This window comes from Megascapheus bottae, chromosome 23, assembly GCF_031878675.1.
Source record: "Megascapheus bottae isolate mThoBot1 chromosome 23, mThoBot2.hap1, whole genome shotgun sequence".
NCBI classification, from domain to species: Eukaryota; Metazoa; Chordata; class Mammalia; order Rodentia; family Geomyidae; genus Megascapheus; species Megascapheus bottae.
Window position 1 is genome coordinate 7,701,890 of NC_143531.1, and position 19,874 is coordinate 7,721,763.

Below are 19,874 nucleotides of genomic sequence, written 5' to 3' on the forward strand. Positions count from 1 at the left end.
CTCCCAACACAGGGAAGAATTATAATTTTTAATCTATATATGGAAGCTCTGTTATCATCTAGAATGATGGTCAAGACAAGTAAATAGTTTAATCTATTTTTACATATATTTCCAATAGACAAAAGAAAAAAGTAAGCCATATTCCAGGATGTTAGAAAGCACATACTATATAGTTCCAACATTTGCTTACCAATTCCAGACCACAATCCTTGATTTCTATTTAATTTCCTATTAAATTTTGTGTTTGATAAGAGCTATAGCTAAATTAGAAAACCTACATTTTAAAATAATGTAATAAAATGTAGTAATAAAATGTATTTTAGAAAATGTTTTAATATTTTATCTTCTCTTTGCATTTATAATATAGTTCACTTCAACAATCACAGAATCCTTTTCTTCCAAAGCCATAAACTGTATTACAAATGAAATCTGGTACTGCTAATTATCAATTACACAAGACAATTGATGTTTCATCTAAAACCACTTTACAAAAATCTCAGTATTATCCAATGCTATATTTACTACCAGCTTACATACACTAAGGAGAGCTCAGTTTGGAACATCTCTCTCCCCAATTCTGCATTTGGTGACGTCGAGTCAGTAGCTATAAATTGACATGGTTGGAACTGAGGTGGGTTATTTTCAGAATCAACACTTTACTTTCCGGATGCAGGGTTTGATCTCAGGGCATTGTGCTCTCTACACGTAGTGCTCCAGTGCTTAGATCACATCTTCAGTGTGGTATTTTTTCTGATTATGTAGAAATAAAATTTCAAAGACTTTCCTGCCTGAGGTGGCTTTAAAATGTGACTTCCCAGTCTCAGCATCCAGTGTAGATAGAATTACAGATAAGAGCCAGAAGTGACATTATAGGCAAGTATACTCTAATGCTTATCCTGTTATTTCATTTAATGGAAGTACATTAAAAACATAGGATGATATTTCACCTCAGTTTGAAATGAAAGACACCAATTCTACTAAAACAAGTAAAAGCATAACTGCATGCTTTCTTTCCATATAAGCACACTAGCAAATCAATACAGTACCACCACTCAGGAACTGAGTAGTTAGAAAAAATAGATTTTAAACATATAATTAAAATGTTTTGTGAAAAAGCCACATTCTCAAAACCAAATACATGCCAATAAAACAATAAATTTAGGTTGATATTTCTAACAACCCAAAAAAGAACTATGAAAGTCCAATCTTTAATCTCTGAAATCAATAAGAAAATAATAAACAACTTAAAACCATCTCAGTGAATATTCTGCTTCTCCATGCAATGATGAGCAAATATTACTCTCACTTTATAATACAAAACCTTTAAATGATGTATAAGATTTAAATGAAATCCACAATTCTCTTCAAAGCACACAGCTGATGTTTACTCACTAGTGTTATGAGGAACACTTAGTGGGCACAAATACATGAGAAATGGCAGGAAAGTGGAAGGTCAGACACTTACCCTAGTTTTGGCATCAATCTGACCACCTCGATCCAGTAAGAGCTTCACCATATTTGTGTTTCCTCGTTTAGAAGCTACGTGCAGAGGCGTGATTCCATTCTGCACCATGAAAAGACCAGACAGAAAGTTGAGTATGGACACTCATGAGAGCAAAGCTTCTCACATTAAATGGCATGAGGAAATTATGATCTACTCAGTATTTTGACTCATGAGTACACAAAACCACAAAGCATCATTGCTAAGACAATTTAAACATGCAGAATGTAACTACATGAAAGTCGATAACTATAACATTCTATTTTCATTATTATAAACATGGACATTCAGATCCCAGACTCTTGGGTAGCTAAGATTACAGGTGTGAGCCACCTATATCCAGTAGTTTCATTATTGATTGACTTGAAACTGGCAGGTTATAAGTTGTGACATATCTTAAAATCCCTTCAAACCTATGTTAACATGTCCTTCCCTCATTAGTGAAAATGACATATTTGCAGAAGACTTTATAATCTTATTTGTCAGGATAACGCTCTCTGACTTAAAGAAGGGGAGAAAAAAACAAAATCTAGATTCATTAGAAATAATCCCTGGAAAGGAGAACAAAACTCAGAAGAAAAGCTTTAAGAAAGCCCTCTGTATTCATTCTTGCTGTCATAAAATACTCATCCAAAGCAGGTGAAGACAAGGAATGATTTGCATACACACCCTGGCTGTGAAGTCCACGGCAGCTCCTCGGTTGAGAAGAAGAGTGGCCACATTGACATTTCCGTAGTGTGCGGCTATGTGCAGCGGGGTAAAACCACTCTGAAGAAACAAAGACGGGACAGTGAACAGGTCGCCTCCCCCAGGTGGACTGCTGCATACACAGGACTCATGCAGGAAGCCACAGCCATCCTGTCTACAGTACAACAGTACATCCTTCAAAAAGGCTGTTGACACGTTTGGGTTGTAAGGCTATTTACATCCTACTTTTACTAGCAATATGACTTTATCACAACTACCTATCTATTTAGGAGACCTGCTTATGCAAAACTATAGCTCGTGAATTGGTTTAGCATATCAGGAAAAAACAGAAAATGATTAATCGCCATCAGGATTCAGCCATACGATTAATATAACACAGCATTTTTTATCTCTTTTTCTTAAATGGCATTGGTTGGCATTGTGAAAACAGGGTGGAAATTTCTGCATAATTCTATGTGTTGACACAGCTGATTAGTCAGATTCTTTTATAGTGAAAAAGGATTTTTTTGGGGAGGGTAGGAGGAGGTTGCTGGGGTTTGAACTCATGGCCTGTGCACAATCCTTTAACTTCTTTGTGCCCAAGGCTAGTGTCTACCACTTTAGCCATGGTGGTGACACTTATGGCATTTTTTGAGTAGTTTTGGGAGATAAGAGTATCACAAGCTTTCCTGCCTAAATTGGCTTCAAACCACAATCCTCAGATCTCAGACTCCTGAGTAGCTGGATTATAGGCATGAGCCAATGGTGCCTGACTGAGAAAAGTATTTCAAAACAAAAATTAAACAATATCTGTATCTATCCGTGAAAATAAAGAGAAAAAAGATGACCTTTATTCATATGTGAAAATAAATTATGCAAAATTTTATCAATAAAATAAAATGTGATTAAAATAAACTGCATGAGCATTAGAGAACTATTTACTCTCAGAAATTGGAATATCTTAAATGAAAGAAAGCATATTTCCTGCCATTTCTTTTTCTGTTGAAAACTTTTGCTGCTTTCGAAAGAGACATATATTAACTCTTCTCTTATTAATGTGCACAACGATCTGATCATTTTCTTCACTGTGGAAACTTCATGATATAAAACAAGAATATAGAAAAATATAGAGTAGTTGTTAGCTATTGAATCCTGCATTCTTCCTATTATTTTCTCTTGTTCTTTTTTCTTAATTTGCCATGAACTTTGATGTGTACCACACTGTTTTAAAGAAAAATCTTCTAAGTCACCACTGTTTTATTTCTGCTGACTTGTTTGGTTGTATTTTTTAAAACTCCCTAAATAGCCACTTAGAAAATTTCCTGTTCTATTAACACATTAGCTGTAAATAGTTTCTGGCTGTAAAGCATCAAGACATCAAGTAAAAATAGTTACTATTAATCCAACCCCCATAACTGTGACAGAGATATTTGCATTTCCTGTCTGGATGATGCCCAATATTTGCCTTAAAAAGAGGACGAATGAATCTATAGCCTGGTAATTTTTTTTAATTTTGAGGGATTTAAAATATAATCAACAGAAGGTTTTTCATTTTTATCTTGATAGTTCTTGTTATTTGGACATATCCTGAAATATGTCTATTATTCAGGCTGCACTTTAATTTCAGAGAAATATTTTGATTGCTGTTGAATCACTTTCAGATTATTCAAGTATAATATTCGTTTTCTTATTTGTAAAAATTAACTTATCATTAGCTAGGACAGCAACTCAGGCTGTGAACCTGGGTCAACTGAAAGCTGGTACAGCCCTGACTAAGAGCTCTTGCCGGATAATTATGGGTTGGGGAGACTGCTTTCACCCTTCCTCAGAATTAGAGATGGAAGACATTCTCTTCTTTGTTATTTTATAATAACCAAAGAAATATTTATAAGTGAGTAAATATCTACCCAAATAGCTAATTTCAGTCACAATGTGTACAGCCCACATTGCTTTCAAACTGTCTCATGAAGAGTTATCAAGCAGCATACACACCCCCCAAAAGAAAATTTTAAAGATATTGAAATTAGAAGTTTAAATCAATGTGTATGGTGCTAGCCTAGAATTATTTTACTAAGAAGCTGAGTGGGACAATTTTTTTTGCTCAGTGCCTGAGCATTATCCTTGGGCTTTCTCAAGGCTAGAGCCTCAACACCACTTCCAGCTTTTACCTATATATATGGTACAAAGGAGTCAAACCTGGGTCTTCATAGATGCTAGGCAAGCACTCTACCACTAGGTCAAATTTCCAGCCACGAGTCCGACCATTTTAATTTTGTTTTTATTATATTTTCCTTGCAGAGATATGGAACCAAAGTGTGATGCAAATAATCAAAGTGTGTCTCCATTTCAATAAATATACTGTAATAACAAAGATAACAGTAGCTGGGCACCAGTGGCTTCTAACTGCTGAGCAGGCTGAGATCTGAATATAGCAGTTCAAATCCTGCCAGGTAGAAATGCCCTTGTGAGACTCTCATCTGTGCCCAATACCTCAGTTCAAGCCCTCATCACTGCCAAAACTTAAATAAATAAACAAATAAATAAATAACTACCAGTATGAATGTTCAAAGATCCACAGTCTTCCCAAATCCCAATCTAATAATCAAATAATATGTTAGTCTAGTTGGCACAGTGGCTTCCACATGTAATCCTAGCTATTTAGGAGGCTGAGGTCTGAGGACCTTGATTCAAAGCCAGCCTGGGCACTAAAGAATGTGAGACTCTTATCTCTAATTAATCACTAGAAAATGGGAAGTGGGGATGTGGCTCAAACTGTAAGAAAGTAGCCTTGAGCTGAAGAGCTCAGGGACAAGACCCAGGCCCAGGAGTAGGATGGTGGCCATGAGCTGAAGAGCTCAGGGACAGTGCCGAGGCCCAGAGTTCAAGTCCTAAGACCCACAATAAAAATAAATAAATAAATAAATAAATAAATAAAGTTAGTCTAAAGAATACTCTATTCAAGATGCACTGTACTCGTGAGCTTCTTTGTTAAATGGCAAGTCCTTTGTACAAAAACTTAAATATAATAAAAATAAATAAATAAAAATACCCCAGGGTTGCAAAAGTTAACCTATGTAGATAAGCAAGTGCTTGTGCCTTTGCTCATACACTGATATTTATATTTTTAATAATGATTGTGTTACTAACTGTAGGGATGGGGAAGAATAGACCACACACACACACACACACACACACACACACCATTATTGAGATGCTTCTGAACTTAATGTTCTGGTTGATTGATGTGACCTATTATGGGATGCAGAAAGTGATTTAATGGAGATTATTTTAAGACTTACAAGAAAAAGCAATTGCTTTGCTCATGAAATGCTCAGTAGATTATTGATTATAAACAAAGTGGTAAAGAGAAAATATACAGGGCAAAAGAAAAGAGCATCTGCAGTTAGATAAAAGATTAAAAAGAAACACAAACCTTGTAACAGACTTCCAATTTTTTACTTCCTTGAGGCCTAATCTGAGAATTCTCATTAATACTACATGCTCTTGTCTTTGCAAAAGAAATTAAGAATAAAGTTCATTGATTGAAATATATGCCAAAGGAGGGCTTTGTTTTATGCTAGGCTCAAACTATTTTAGTACTTTCACAGATTTATTAATGCTGCAACTACACGGTGCTTTGAATATATTTGAGTTGTCAATGTTTCCTAAGTTATGGAAGTTTTGTTTTGTAAGTAATTTTCCATAAACAGAACTGTTGTCATTAGTATGTATTAATTGGAATTTACTGAACTGAGGGGAACAAACTGAAAATAAATTAAAAAGTAAGGTAAACGTTGACATATGCACAATACTATACCTCCGTTGTTCTATTCACCATCATCTGAAGCATTGTTGTGTGGGAAAAAGAGGGAACAAGTTAAACAAAGTTAAGACAAGCAACAACGTGCTCCTTTCAATCAGATTATCTTAGTCAAATAAGGCCAAAATATGTTCCACTGGAAAAAGATATCCTCAGAACTGTACAACACACTTGCAAGCCTCCACATTCTTTGCCTCCTAGTTATAGCATAAGACAGCAAAGATCTCAATAGCCAAGCCCTATCTTTTCAAAGAAAAATGGTCTAGCATTTAGAGTTTAACCCAACGGACAATCCTTCTTTCTGAAATACCTCCGAAAGCCATTCATCCCTGTTCACCACCCAAAGTGCCTTTGCATTATTTCCGTGGCCTATTCCGTGATGACCTCCGAGGAGTCTGACAGCCAGAGAATTTCCTTCCCCCATGCATGGGGCTTTTACCTTGGATTGTACATCCGCATTGTGATCGTTCTGAAGCAGGAGAGCTGCAGACTTGGTGTCGTCTTTCCTGGCTGCAATGTGCAGAGCCGGCAGCCGCACTTTGCCTTTGGTATCGTTCTCCAAAAGGATAGCCACTGCCTGGTTATGCCCTTGCTGGAGAGCCACCGCGAGAGGAGTAAAGCCATCCTGGTAAAAGAAATTTCAAAAAGAAATCACCTTCCATTCACTTTTGTCTTCTTGGAGTTCCATTCCAAGAAATGATGTCCCTGCATTGATTAAGACCGGCAAGCCAAGTGTTGATGACTCAAACCTGTCATCAAAGAGGCCAAGGACTGGAGGACTGGGATTGGAGGTCAGTTCAGTTCAGGCAGAAGTTTCTGAAACCCTTTCTTAGCCCACAGAGGGGCTTCTTAGGTCATCCCATGTTATATTGAGGCTGAGATGGAGAAGATCCCAGCGTTTGTGGTCAGGCTGGGCAGAAAAGTCTGCAAGACAGTGTCTCTAAAAATCTGGATGCTGGGCCGGGAGTTTGGCCTAGTGGTAGAGTGCTTGCCTAGCATGCACGAAGACCTGGGTTCGATTCCTCGGTAACACATGGATAGAAAAAAGCTGGAAAGTGGTGCTGAGGTGCAAGTAGGTAGAGCTCCAGCCTTGAGAAAGTCCAAGGACAGTGCTCAGGCCCTGAACTCAAGCCCAGGACTGGCAAAAAAAAAAAAAAAAAAAAAAAAAAAACCTGGATGCTAGCAAGGTACTGGTGGCTCATGCCTGTAATCTATAATCCTAGCTACTCAGAATACTGAAATCTGAGGACAGTGGTTTGAAGCCAGCCTAGAGAAGGAAAATCCGTGAGATTCTTATCTCCAGTAAACTACAGTACTCAGAAAAATCGAGAAGTGGCGCTATGGCTCAGGTGCTAGAATGCTTGCCTTGAACACAAAGAGACACAGGGACAGAGCCCAGGCCCTGAGTTCAAACACCAGAACTGACAAAGATAAATAAATAAATAAGAACATATTGAGTATAGAATGTAATTTATTCTGAAGCAAAAGTGTGATTAAAGATCAAATGTGTGTGTGTGTGCGCGCACACGTGTGTGTGTGTGTGTGTATGTGTGTGTAAAACAAAAAATAAATCCTAAGTAAGGGATGCTTACATAAAGAAATAAATGGAAGGATAAAATCAACAGAAACCAGGGGCTGGGAGTTTGGCCTAGTGGTAGAGTGCTTGCCTAGCATAAGCAGGAAGACCCAGGTTCAATTCCTCGGTACTACATACACAGAAAAAAGCCAAAAGTGGTGCTGAGGCTCAAGTGGTAGAGCTCTATCCTTGAGAAAGTCCAAGGACAGTGCTCAGGCCCTGAGCTCAAGTGCAGGACTGGCAAAAAAAATAATCAATAGAAACCAATCAGTTTGGAAATCAAACACATGAACAGAAAATAAGATCTGTGATTCAAGAAGTAATGTACCCACTACCTGATGAATGTAACTAACCCCTCTATACATTAACCCAACAATAAAATACAATTAAAAATAAGATCTGTGATCAATTTTGCAATTTGTGAAATGTTTCTGTTATTTAAAACAATGATTCTTATAATAGGTATATTGGTCTATTATTAGTCCAGTTTTGGATACAGTACAATCTAAAACTGGCAGATTTAACCATTAGTTTTGTACTTAACTGAATTGTATATTATTATAATCATTTAGATATTAAATTATATTGGCTAAATAATACTTTAAATAGCTTTTGGATTCTAAAAGAGAGGGTTAGACAAATGATAGCACAGATAATGTGAAATTAAAAGGAGTTTGGGGGAGGGACAGGTCACCCCAATGAAGAAAGTATAAAGCAGTGTTTTTTCCTTAGAAACAAGTGCTTTGTGTGTGTGTGTGTGTGTGTGTGTGTGTGTGTGTGTGTGTGTAATTTTCCCCCCATATAGAGAACACCCCTAGTGCTTTTTCTTTTAACTATGTTTTTGTTAGAGCCTTGTTCCAGGGTCAGTCTTAGACCATGAGCATTAAATCATCTCCTCCTCTAGTGTAACTGAGGTGATAGGTGTGAGCCACCATACACAGTCCTCAGATTTCTGAAGGAAAAGAAAAAATGTCTTCAAGAATATCATACTATGTACGCAGAACCAACTGTGAGAAATTAAGCTTTCTTTTTAATAAAATTTGAATTTTAAATATGGCATACTACTTAACAAAGTGGAGGAGTGATGCAGACTCTTAAGATGAAAAGTAGTAGATAGTATTTATAAATATGACACAAACTAAATACTCTATAGATAGGGAAGGAATGGTTGTTATTATGTACATATTTAATTTTATTGCCCACTTTGCAAGTTTATAAATAAGTTTACAATAAAATAAAATGAAGTTTATGTTTTTTCTCACTGATGAAGAATTTGAATGCAGAGACAATACCAGTAAGAAATTTTAGCTTTCAGGAAGGCTATAATTGGACACACTCAGGAACGATGAACAGAGTGGAGAAATATAAAAATGGTGCTGGTAAGGCAGAGTATTCAGAGTACTTAACTTGAATCTCTACTAAGTGGCGTCTATGGTAACCTAGGCCTTATGGGATAAGCCTAAGTATTTGCAATGGTTTGTTCAAGTGTCTTAACTATAAACAGGAAATACTCGTCGCAGTTCAGTAGTTTCATTTTCCATCATTTATTTACCAATACTAATTATGACAATTATGGGAAATTTTTAAACTTTAAATATTTCTCATATGGCATGGAAATGCCAACTTTTTTTAAAAAAAGAGTATCATATATTTTTACAGAATGATACACTTAAAAAGGAATATACACAAGTTAAATTCATAGTATATTTCATAGTGTAATCTGGAGACTGAGAGCTGAGGACGGGGCTTTGAAGCCAAGCCAGGAAGAAAAATACATGAGACTATCTATAATTAACCATCAAGAAGATTAGTCATAGAGCACTAACCTTGAGTGAAAATGCTGAGAGAGGCCCTGAGATAATAACAGCGTGCATGAGCACACGCACACACAGAATAACAAAATAAAGGACTATACTCAAAATTGCCTTTGTCTTTCTTGATAGCCATTAAGGTGAGTGGTGAAGTTTGCTGAATTAAATCCATACACTTTGAATTTTTAAAAAATAGTTTTAAATTGGGTTCTGGTGGCTCTTACTTATAATTCTAGCTATTCAAGAGGCTGAGATCTGGGGACAGTGAATAAAAGCCAGCCTAGGTAGAAAAGTCCACACATCTTTTATCTCTACATAAATTACTCCAAAGAGCTCTGGCTCTAGCCTTGAGCAAAAGGAGCTCAGGGCCTGATTTCAATCCCAAGGGCCAGAGCAGGCCAAACACACACACACACACACACACACACACACACACGTTTTCATTATTTAATATTTTTTTAATGGAACTGGGATTCAAGCCTCCATATGATTTTCTTGCCAATGTAGCCTTTTTCCTGTGGAGATCAATAAGATGTTAAATTGTGAGGTTTCTTGTGTGGGGACATGGCTTCCACTGATATCACCGGCACTGAGGGCTATTTCTGGAAGGGACCTGAACGTCTGGACACAGGGATCCCTGAATCCGCTGAAGTCATCACGCTGCTGAATTTACTTTATACTAGAGACAGAACATCTATTTTGGTTTAATAAAGAATTAGGTTTTCCCTAAGAAATGATTTCAAGGACAAAGAAGAAACCACATAGATTTCTCACAGATCCAGTCTCTGCTTTCCAATTTGCTTCATGATCTTCTCAGTCAACTCCTGGGTAGATTTAAGCAGCGTGCTGTCTCAGGAGACATAAAGGCCTCACATAAAATTCACAGTGTGCTCATGCAGGAGTGTAAGGTCTGGCTGTGGATGCAGAATGTGAATTTGTTTCATGGGGATCCGTTATGCTTTCCACTATGAGCAGGAAATGTGGGACTGATAAGGATAACTTCTTGAGAAATCACTTTAATGAAAACAAGCTGTCAGAAAGTGACTGGGATTGGCTATGTAAAAATCGTTCTCTTCAAAGGACTAAAAATGGGTTTAATAGACTTTACTGATGACTTCCAATGCCACACAGAAGGAAGAGCTTGCTCACGTTTGCCTAAAAATCTAATTTGTCCAGGAAACAAGTCATATTAGACATTAATATTTATCTAGATAAAACTAGAGTAGTGGTATTAGCTTCTGATTCAAATGTAGGAAGCTGAGACAAGTGTATTACACAAGGAAGATTGTATGTCCTTTATGAATCTAAAATAAAGGCATAAGTTCATAAGCTGTGTATACACACCTGTGGTATTTATTGTCACAGTTGTAGATAATAATAGAAACATGAACATTCACAGCATACCTCAGACACACTAATTGCAACAGGTATAAAGAATATAGACCTGAACTTAAAATCATTCGTGAGTCCTAGGGCTGACCCTTTTACCTCTGTAGCCGTGCTCTGGTTGGCTCCATTTTCCAGCAAGTATTTGACAACATCAATGTGATTCTCCTGGGCTGCCATGTATAAAGGAGTGAAGCCATTCTGAGGACAAAGAACAAGAATAAAGACATAAGAATTGCATGCGAGGAAAGGGAGCGCATCAGGGTATAAATCTTAGAAAAGGTGAATTTATACACTGTACTTGTACACTGATCAAGTCAAACCTGTATTTACCACTATAACACCAGAGCACAGCAGAACCATGCCTAATACAGTGAGGAGCAAAAGAGAGGAAAAAAATATTGTCTGCGTTTGCTGTCTTGATTCTCATTTCTGATCATCTGTCACTGGTAAACTACAAATCTTAATGTCCATACAGTTCAGACTAGACCTGGTGGCATATGTCTGTAATTCTTGCTACTTGGGAGACTTGACCTCAGGAGAATTGTCATTCAGCCTGGACAATAAATTAGCAGAACCTTCATCTCAACAAATAAACTAGGTGAGGTATTTCCTATTCCTAGACATATTTCCTATATGTTAAGAGGACTAAAGATAATCTCAGGTTAAAAACACAGACCCTTGCTAAAACCTAGCTAAAGTATACAAGGACTGGAACATGGTTCAAGGAGTAGAGCACCCTACTTAGCAAGCAAAGGACTGAGTTCAAACCCCAGTACTCCACTCAAAAAATATGTCTAATCTTACTATATATTTATCATTATAGATAATACTTCTACAAAAATACCCATATAGTATCAATAACATCTATACAATATCAAGAATAGCTACACAATATAAAATCATAAACTGTTTTGGCAGACAGCTGTGTCTTGACTACGCAAAATTTAGTTAGCATTCTTAGTGGAATAAATTACTGGTCTCACCACAGCACTTTGGGGAGATTATAAACTTGGTTAAAAATCAAAGTCTGTACTACTTTTTGTAGAAGCATGGTTTGCATTGAACATTTTAATATATATTTCTTTTAAAGCCCTTCTGAAATTCTGTCATCATTCTGACATTCATTTCCTCAATTATTTATTAAAATCTGACTCTGGTAGCTGAGCCATTTCTGGGGCAGAGTGATGAACATAAATGCAGATATCTTCATGAATACAATTGTGATGATAATGCATTTACACACTTGGAAAAATTTCACTGCTAGGACAGGAGGCTGTCTTGAAACTAAGTTTAAAATGGTAGGCTTCTTTTTGATGGTGTTTTTAGGACTATCTAAACTGTATTCAGGGGAAAAACAAAAAAGCAACAAATATACTGAACGAAGAAAATTTAATTTCTAATTTCTCAAAACCTAGCAATTTCTAAAAACATTTCAGAGTATTAAAGGCAGACAAATCTATTAAACTTGCTGTGCAGTAGTGAGAATAAGTTTAAAAAAAAAACAAGCAAACAAAAACAACAGTGTAGCCCAGTGGTAGAGTGCTTGCCTGGCATGCACGAAGCCCTAGGTTCAATTCCTCAGTACCATATACTCAGAACAAGCCAGAAGTGGTACTGTGGCTCAAGTTGCAAAGCACTAGCATTGAGCAAAAGTGTCCAAGGACAGTGCCCAGGCCCTGAGTTCAAGCTCCAGGACTGGCAAAAAAAAAAAAAAAGGTAAGCATTCAAAGATTAATTTAAAAAACAATGGGAAGAAAACAGTTGACCACAACTTCATGGAAAAAGAAAATCTGTGTATTATAAGTGTACTTTTCTTGCCAGTTCTGGGGCTTGAACTTGGGGCCTGGGCACTGTCCTTGGACTTTCTCAAGACTAGCACTCTACCAGTTAAGCCACAGCACCATTCTATTTTTTTTTCTGTGTATGCCATACCAAAGAATCAAACTAAGGGATGTGTGCATGCTAGGCGAGCACTCTACCATTAGGCCATGCTCCAGGCCCCTCTGTATGTATTATATAAAGCATGGAAATATCATTTAAAATGGCCAAGATCCAGGAATACCTAAGTTGTATAAGTGTATAAAATGTAACTATCACAACTAGAATATGTAAAGGAATTCAAATTTTTCCAGTAAAAAATCTGAGGGGATTGGAGAGAGGGTGGTGGAGAGGAATAGAGGTGGGAGAATTTGCTCAGCATATATGGAAAAATAATAAAAGGCCACTGTCCAATTCATTTATATATTAGTTATGAAAAATAACAATGTGTGCAGACTTCCCATGGGGAAAGAAAAATCTAAAACTGAGCAGGAAATTTTGTAAGAGAAGATCATCCAAGCTTGAGGATTTAGGGCTTTTGTGAGCTGGCTAGCACACTTGGTATCACACAACAAGCAGGTGAAATCCTGTGTATTTTAAGAATACTGAGGAGGTGGCGGAAGGATGGAATTAGAGATTCCAACGAAGGAAAAGCCAGGGAAGACGGGTGAAAACACCGAGTGGGTGTGAAATGGGGAAATCTTACATGACAAGTAGAAGGCAGGGATATAGGGAGACAAAAAAAAAACCCTTTTAACAGAGTACAACAATTTGCTAACATTTTTCCTCCAATAGAACTTTGCAGATAGAGTAGAAGCAAGGGAAACCAGCAGTCATTAGCAGATGGGCAGGAAAGGGAGATAGCCATTCTCAGGCCTCTGCCTAGAAACCCTCCAACCCCATCTGTGGCTCATCAGGGAATCCAGGGGCTGGGAAGACATGGCTACCCTCACACCTTGCTTCTGCTATCACGGCCAAATGATGCCAGAATGTGGTCCCAGAACTTTCTCAGCCCTTTCCCTTGTCACTCTCCCATTGGTCTTTTGACCACTGAATAATGACCTTTACATTCTTATCTCTGGAGCCCATAATCCATACCTTGCATAGCAAAAAGAACTTTGTACCTGTGAATAAGCTTAAGATTTTAAGACTAAGAGATTACCCTGAATTAACCAAGTAGGCTTAATACCATCACCAGGGTGTACAGAAGAAGGAGGCAGAGGGAGAAGACAGAAAATGTCATTCTGAAGGCCTTGGTGATGAAGGAAGGACTTCATCTGGGGAGCACAGTTCTATAAATTGAAGCCTCCAGAAAGAAACAATATCAGTACCTTGATTTTAACCCCTATAAGAGTAATTTCCAAATCTACGACATGAGAAATATGTACTGGAATCTATAATAATTGATGAGACACGTAACAAGCATCAAATATATATCCTATGAGTTGTTCCCTAGGGAAGGTGGGAGAAGGAGAGAGGCAGAGACTGGACAGGTGCAAACTGGGTGTCTGCCCCCTTCCTGTGTATATAGCCAGAAATGAGAAGAGAAGCTAGGTTGGCTGTGGGCCAGGGTTGAGGATCAAGCAACCCCTACCTATAGGGATTTTGAGGAATCTGAATGTGGACCTTTTATGTTGTTCTGAAATATATTTGTTACACTTATAGCAGTTTGTTAGCTTGATCTACAGCTTCTAATTTTTAAAAATGCCTCCTAAACACACTTCTCTTGTCTTTTTTCCCTGACACCTGTAAGCACTTGAGATAGTAGAGAATAAAGAGAAAGTAGTGTTCAAAGGAACAAAAGGTGCGTGGTATCCTTAATATGTGGATATTAGATCCAAACAGAACAACAGCAATGACTCAATATTTGAGTATCCAAGGTTATGGACAAGGTTTTAGAGATATAAACATAACTACATAGACATAAAAATCTATGATGGGCTAAATACTCTATAGACATAATGTTTTATTACATATATTAATATTTATCTATGACATACAAACCCTCAGCTTAATTTTAATTATGTTCTAAAATCTATGTGCCAGTGATTGTATATAGAGATTCCCCTCTTGAATACTTGTATGTTAAACATGACATTTGAAATATGATGTAAAAATCAATGTTAATAAATTCTTTAATTTAAAAAAAGCGAAAGTGGTGTAAACATGGTACTGATGTCAGTGTTCATAAAAGCTGAACTCAAGCCAAGACACCACCAACTTGGTTAAGATATGGTCTCTACTGTATCCAACTACATCAAATAAGGCAATAAAGATTTACTGCAGATACCAAAGGGCTGGAAATAATTATTACTTTCCTTACTGCTGTTTAACAAGAAATAGCCCACCAGAGAACTTGAAACACCCCTCTGAGTAATTAAGATGGAGTAGAGCACCGTGTTAACACCGCTGTAAATTTTATGGGAATTCATTTATCTTCACATATAAATGTCTTAACCACGCAATGTTATTAGTTTCTGTGAACATACACACGAGGGCTTTTCAATACTTTGTATGCCAATGTTTTTCTAAAAGGGTCTGATTTCACATAAGCATGAAATCTGTAGTCTCTGATGGTTGAGATAAAACTCAGTCACAAAGCCTAGGTGGACATTTGATAGGTCCAACTATAGTATTATCAAATTCTTTAGCAGGTTTAGAACAATTACTATATGACTCTATGACTGGCCATTCAGTTCATAATATATATATATATGTACACACGTAAATACACAAATACATACATATAAATATATATACTTGAAAATTATGTATACATAATCATTAAGAAATTGTAATGGTTTTCGATTCAAAATGTCAGTATATGAGTTCGTCTTACCAGTATCACCTCTTTACTCTCTATCTTTCTCTCTATATATATTATGTGTGTGCGTGTGTGCATGTATGTATTTATTATTGCCAAGGCTTGAATGAGACCACCTAAGTCTTCTTTTCTTGGTGAACATTTTCCCATATGACTGGTACTCTACCACTTGAGCCACCACTCCACTTGGGGTCTGTGGCTAGATAGCTGGAGATAAAGAGTCTTGCCAATTTGTTTGTTGAGGCTAAATTTGAACTTTGATCCTCAGATCTCTGCCTCCTGAGAGTAGCTAGGATTATTGGCATATACCACTGTTGTCCATAATTTTTAACATAACCTCTATCTATAGAACTATATTAGTTACTCGTTCTATTTGAAGCCATTTTATTCTATGTATAGTTCTTTAACAAAACATATGTTTGGTGACTTTTCATTGTTAGTTGTTGCATTTGATCTCAGTGATTCAGAGACCAAACACAAACTCTTTTTTAGATGAGCACTAACAATATAGAGCTGAAATGCACAAGTTAGTAAAGTACTGAGTCATACTTTAGTGAATGTATGTGATTCATTCTTGTTTAGCTACATGTTTGATATGAGGAAAACACTGAGCAGTACAGAGCACACTCTGCATAAGGAAACCATATTGCAGGATGCCACCGGGAATGACTCAGCCTGAACTGAATCACGAAAACACCTACAACAGTCATAGATGCAAAAGAGGTATTTCACACAGAAGAAATTTCATCTCTCCACAAGATGACAAACAGAGGCCAAATAATTCAAGTCCCTGAGGAAAGAAGGCTGAGACACTCAGGCCCCAGTCTCCATTGGCTTAGCTAAAGAGTCTGGATTGAAAGTCTTAGAAATCACTAGGTTTGAAATAAGTGTTTCACATGAGGACATGTGCATCTTCAAGAGATTGCATTACCAGAAAGAGAAAGGAGAAACAGAAAATGGACAGACAGAAGAGTGAAAAGAAGCTTTGTGCACTTTCTCTGTGAGAATTGGAAATATTAACGTTTTTGGTAGTTTACAAAGTAATTTAGAGCCAAGCACCAATGACTTCAGTCTGTAATCCTAGCTACTCTGGAGACTAAGATCTGAGAATCACAGTTCAAAGCCAGCCCAGGCAGAAAGTTCATGAGACATCTCCAATGAACCACCAGAAAAGCTGGAAGTGAAGCTGTAGCTCAAGTGGTAAAGCATTAGCTTTTAGCAAAATATCTCAATAACAGTGACCAGACATTGAGTTCAAGCCCTAGGATCAACACACACACACACACACACACACACACACACACACACACACACACAGTAATTTAATATTTAAATATTCATACTCAATAATTAGAAACCTTTAAATGGTTTTAGTCTGTATTAATAGTCATTGATAATAATTTTCAGATATAGGATTTATCAAAATTCAGAAATTTTTAGACAACTAAAGCACTAGTAATACTGACAAATTCTTATTCTATTTACAGTAATAATATAACTCTAAGTTCATAATCAGATTTTAGATGTTGGTAAGAAATTCTTTTAATGATTGAATTATCTGGGCACATTTGTAAACATAGCAGAGTAATGACTTATCTGTCATATGTAAATATATGAAAACTTTGAAGCAAGTAAATGACATCATTTGCATGTCATTTCAAAAGAATTATGCAGAGACTAATAATGTGAGCATGCAAAGCAATGAATAGCTCCAAGTGAATGTTTTAAACAAAGCTCTAAAACTATGGTTATTATTATGAATATGTTTTGGCCATTCCTGGGCCTTGAACTCAGAGCCTGAACACTCTCCTTGGGCTTTCTCAAGGCTAGAGCTCTACCACTTGAGCCTCAGCACCACTACTGGCTTTTTTCTATGTATGTGGTACCAAGGAATCAAACCCAGGTATTTGTGCATGCTAGGCAAGCACTCAACCATTAGGCTAAACTCCCGGCCCTACTATGAATACCTTAACTCTTAATTCTGAATTTTGTTGGCACCTATAGCTTTATTCTTCCCTTCACAAATGAAAATGCATTTCTTGGATGACTTGAAATTATTGATTATCTGAAGTGACTTTTATTTAATGTTGACTCAATAGTCAATCTGAAGGATCTTTCTTTTGGTACCAGATTTTTTTTCTTAAAAATTTTAACTAGGGGGCTGGGAGTCCAGCCTATGGGTAGAGTGTCTCCCTTACATCAAGCCCTAGGTTCAATTTCTCAGTACTACATACACAAAAAAGCTGGAAGTGGTGCTGTGGCTAAAGTGGTAGAGCACTAGCCTTGAGTAAGCTCGAGGACAGTGCTTCAGCCCTGTGTTCAGTCCCCAGGACTGGCAAAAAAAAAAAATTAACTAGGCATCAGACTTACTACTCTAAAGTTAACCACTATGGCTATGATAATATTCACACTTTCAACAGAAGAATGCCTAACAGAATTCACAGGATAAAAAAAAAAGAACACAGAGAGAGAGAATTTACTGGATAGACATGTAGAAATACCTATAGCTCAAGATATTTCTATAATCGCTGAGAGTAAAAATAGGTGAAGTGTTCCCAGAGTACCAAGAACTTCAACAAGACTCACCTCCAATTTACCACCAAAAAGTCAACTGTGGAACTGTGGCTTAAGTGGTAGAGTGCTAGCCTGAGCAAGATACTTGGGGACAACACCCAGGCTGTCAAACACACACACATACCAAGGAAGATAAAGAAGGATGGTTAAGATTGATTTGGTAGCTGAAGTATGTGTGTCTTCGTAAAGAATGCAGAGTCTAAAGGAGCCATGAAAATCACAGCTTAAAATGCCTGTATTATCTTTAATCAGATGTGTGATTTGCCAGTTTTCAAAGAGAACTATGCACAAGCACAATCTCCTATACCATAAAACACAATCAACAAATTAGACTGCCATCTCCAACAATAGAAAATGGAGAGTTGGAAGTGCAGCTGTGTCTCCAGTCGTGGAGTGCAAATAAAGATAAGGGAGAGGGCCCAGGCCCTGAGTTCAATCCCCCAGTACCTGCACAGAAAATGAGGGAGGGGACAAAACTATGCATCACTCAAGGATTGCAGTTCAGAAGAGTAAAAATTCCCTTTTCTGGAGAAGTCTCATCCTAGTTCCCATTCTGGTACTGCTCATGCATTTCTTCCTTTCAATGACTCTTATGAGAGATAAAGTTGGGGGGAATTATCCCAACTTTAATTATCACTATGCTGTAATGTGAGGGTGATTCAAATGATTTCCTTAAAAATGATTACACAATTGCAAAAAATGTAAATATCTAAGAGCACCCACTGAATCTCAAAAATATAGACTCGTATCAGAATGCTGTGTGATTACTGTAGATCATGTCATTTAAAGTTGCCTTTCTTAGTCTCTGCACAAACTCAGCCAGTAGCCTTGTCTTTGTTAATAAATACTGTAGGTGATAGTATAACATTCTGAAAGTCAAAACTTTTAATCAAATGAAAATCATTGCTTCCATTAGCAATGTCAGTCATTTTTGTCATTTAATGGTTATTATTAAACTGATAGAGTACTTCACATGTCAAATCAAAACTGAAAATACGTAACCTGACAGCAAGCAGACACAAATACTCTGACATATTTCATAGAGACTCTTATTTTTTTAAGATTCTCAAAGTAAATATTTCATATCTTTTCATCCCATTGTATTTGCCATAAAATGTTTTCAGTCACTCAACAGCAGGCAGAATTATGATATGATTGTTTTTTTTTACTTTGTGTCTGAATATTAGTAGTTGTGAATAGAATGAAAATATTTCAAGTAATTTTACATGTATTATACTAAAATAAATGAGTACATCAGAGAGAGATCAAGGAATATAAATAGGTTTAGAGGTGTCTGAGCTACAAAGACTCAGGGTAAAACGCTTCCATTGATGGAAAGTAACTTTCTGTCCTTGCTGATGTAACACTTTCCCAAGCTGTTTTTTAAAGCTTCTAGGGACTAAGAGCAGGTGGTACTCCTGGAAGTGCTGAGATCGAGAACACAGAATTAAACCCCGAGTGATTATACTTAAAAATCTAACAGCTGCTTAACATGCTCTATTCACAGCTTGCCAAAGATACAACTTCAAGTAATGAGTATTTTCTGTGAAATCCCAAAAGATTCTTAGAGATAACACATAGACCCATTCAGGCACATTCACAGACTTAGTGTCCTTTGGCATATTTTAAAATAATTTATAAGTTAGACTATATTCATATTCACTGCCAAGATGAACCTGCATATAAGGTGGATTCAAAGGAATTTAGTTGTAGTTGTCCAGCTGTTAGTAAGGATGAGCCACTGTAACTGAACAACTGGTATTTTGTTTTGTGCTGCTGGCTTTAGTGAGGCCTGATTTGTGGTCATTTGGGTAAATGCCCAGGAGTGAGATTGCTGGGCCATAGGGAAGCTCTATGTTTAGTCTTTTGAGGAA

The 19,874-nt window shown here is 36.9% G+C and overlaps 1 protein-coding gene across 1 annotated transcript in view; it reads right to left on the minus strand.

Moving 5' to 3' along the window:
* Ank2 (ankyrin 2) overlaps nucleotides 1–19,874 on the minus strand; it is a 207,906-nt gene that overhangs the window by 114,477 nt on the left and 73,555 nt on the right. Inside the window, exons 5-8 of the mRNA XM_090356669.1 lie at nucleotides 10,884–10,982; nucleotides 6,448–6,633; nucleotides 2,171–2,269; nucleotides 1,466–1,564 (exon numbers count right to left, since the gene is read on the minus strand). Coding sequence (XP_090212795.1) covers nucleotides 1,466–1,564; nucleotides 2,171–2,269; nucleotides 6,448–6,633; nucleotides 10,884–10,982 — 483 coding nt within the window. The remainder of the gene's footprint in view (nucleotides 1–1,465; nucleotides 1,565–2,170; nucleotides 2,270–6,447; nucleotides 6,634–10,883; nucleotides 10,983–19,874) is intronic.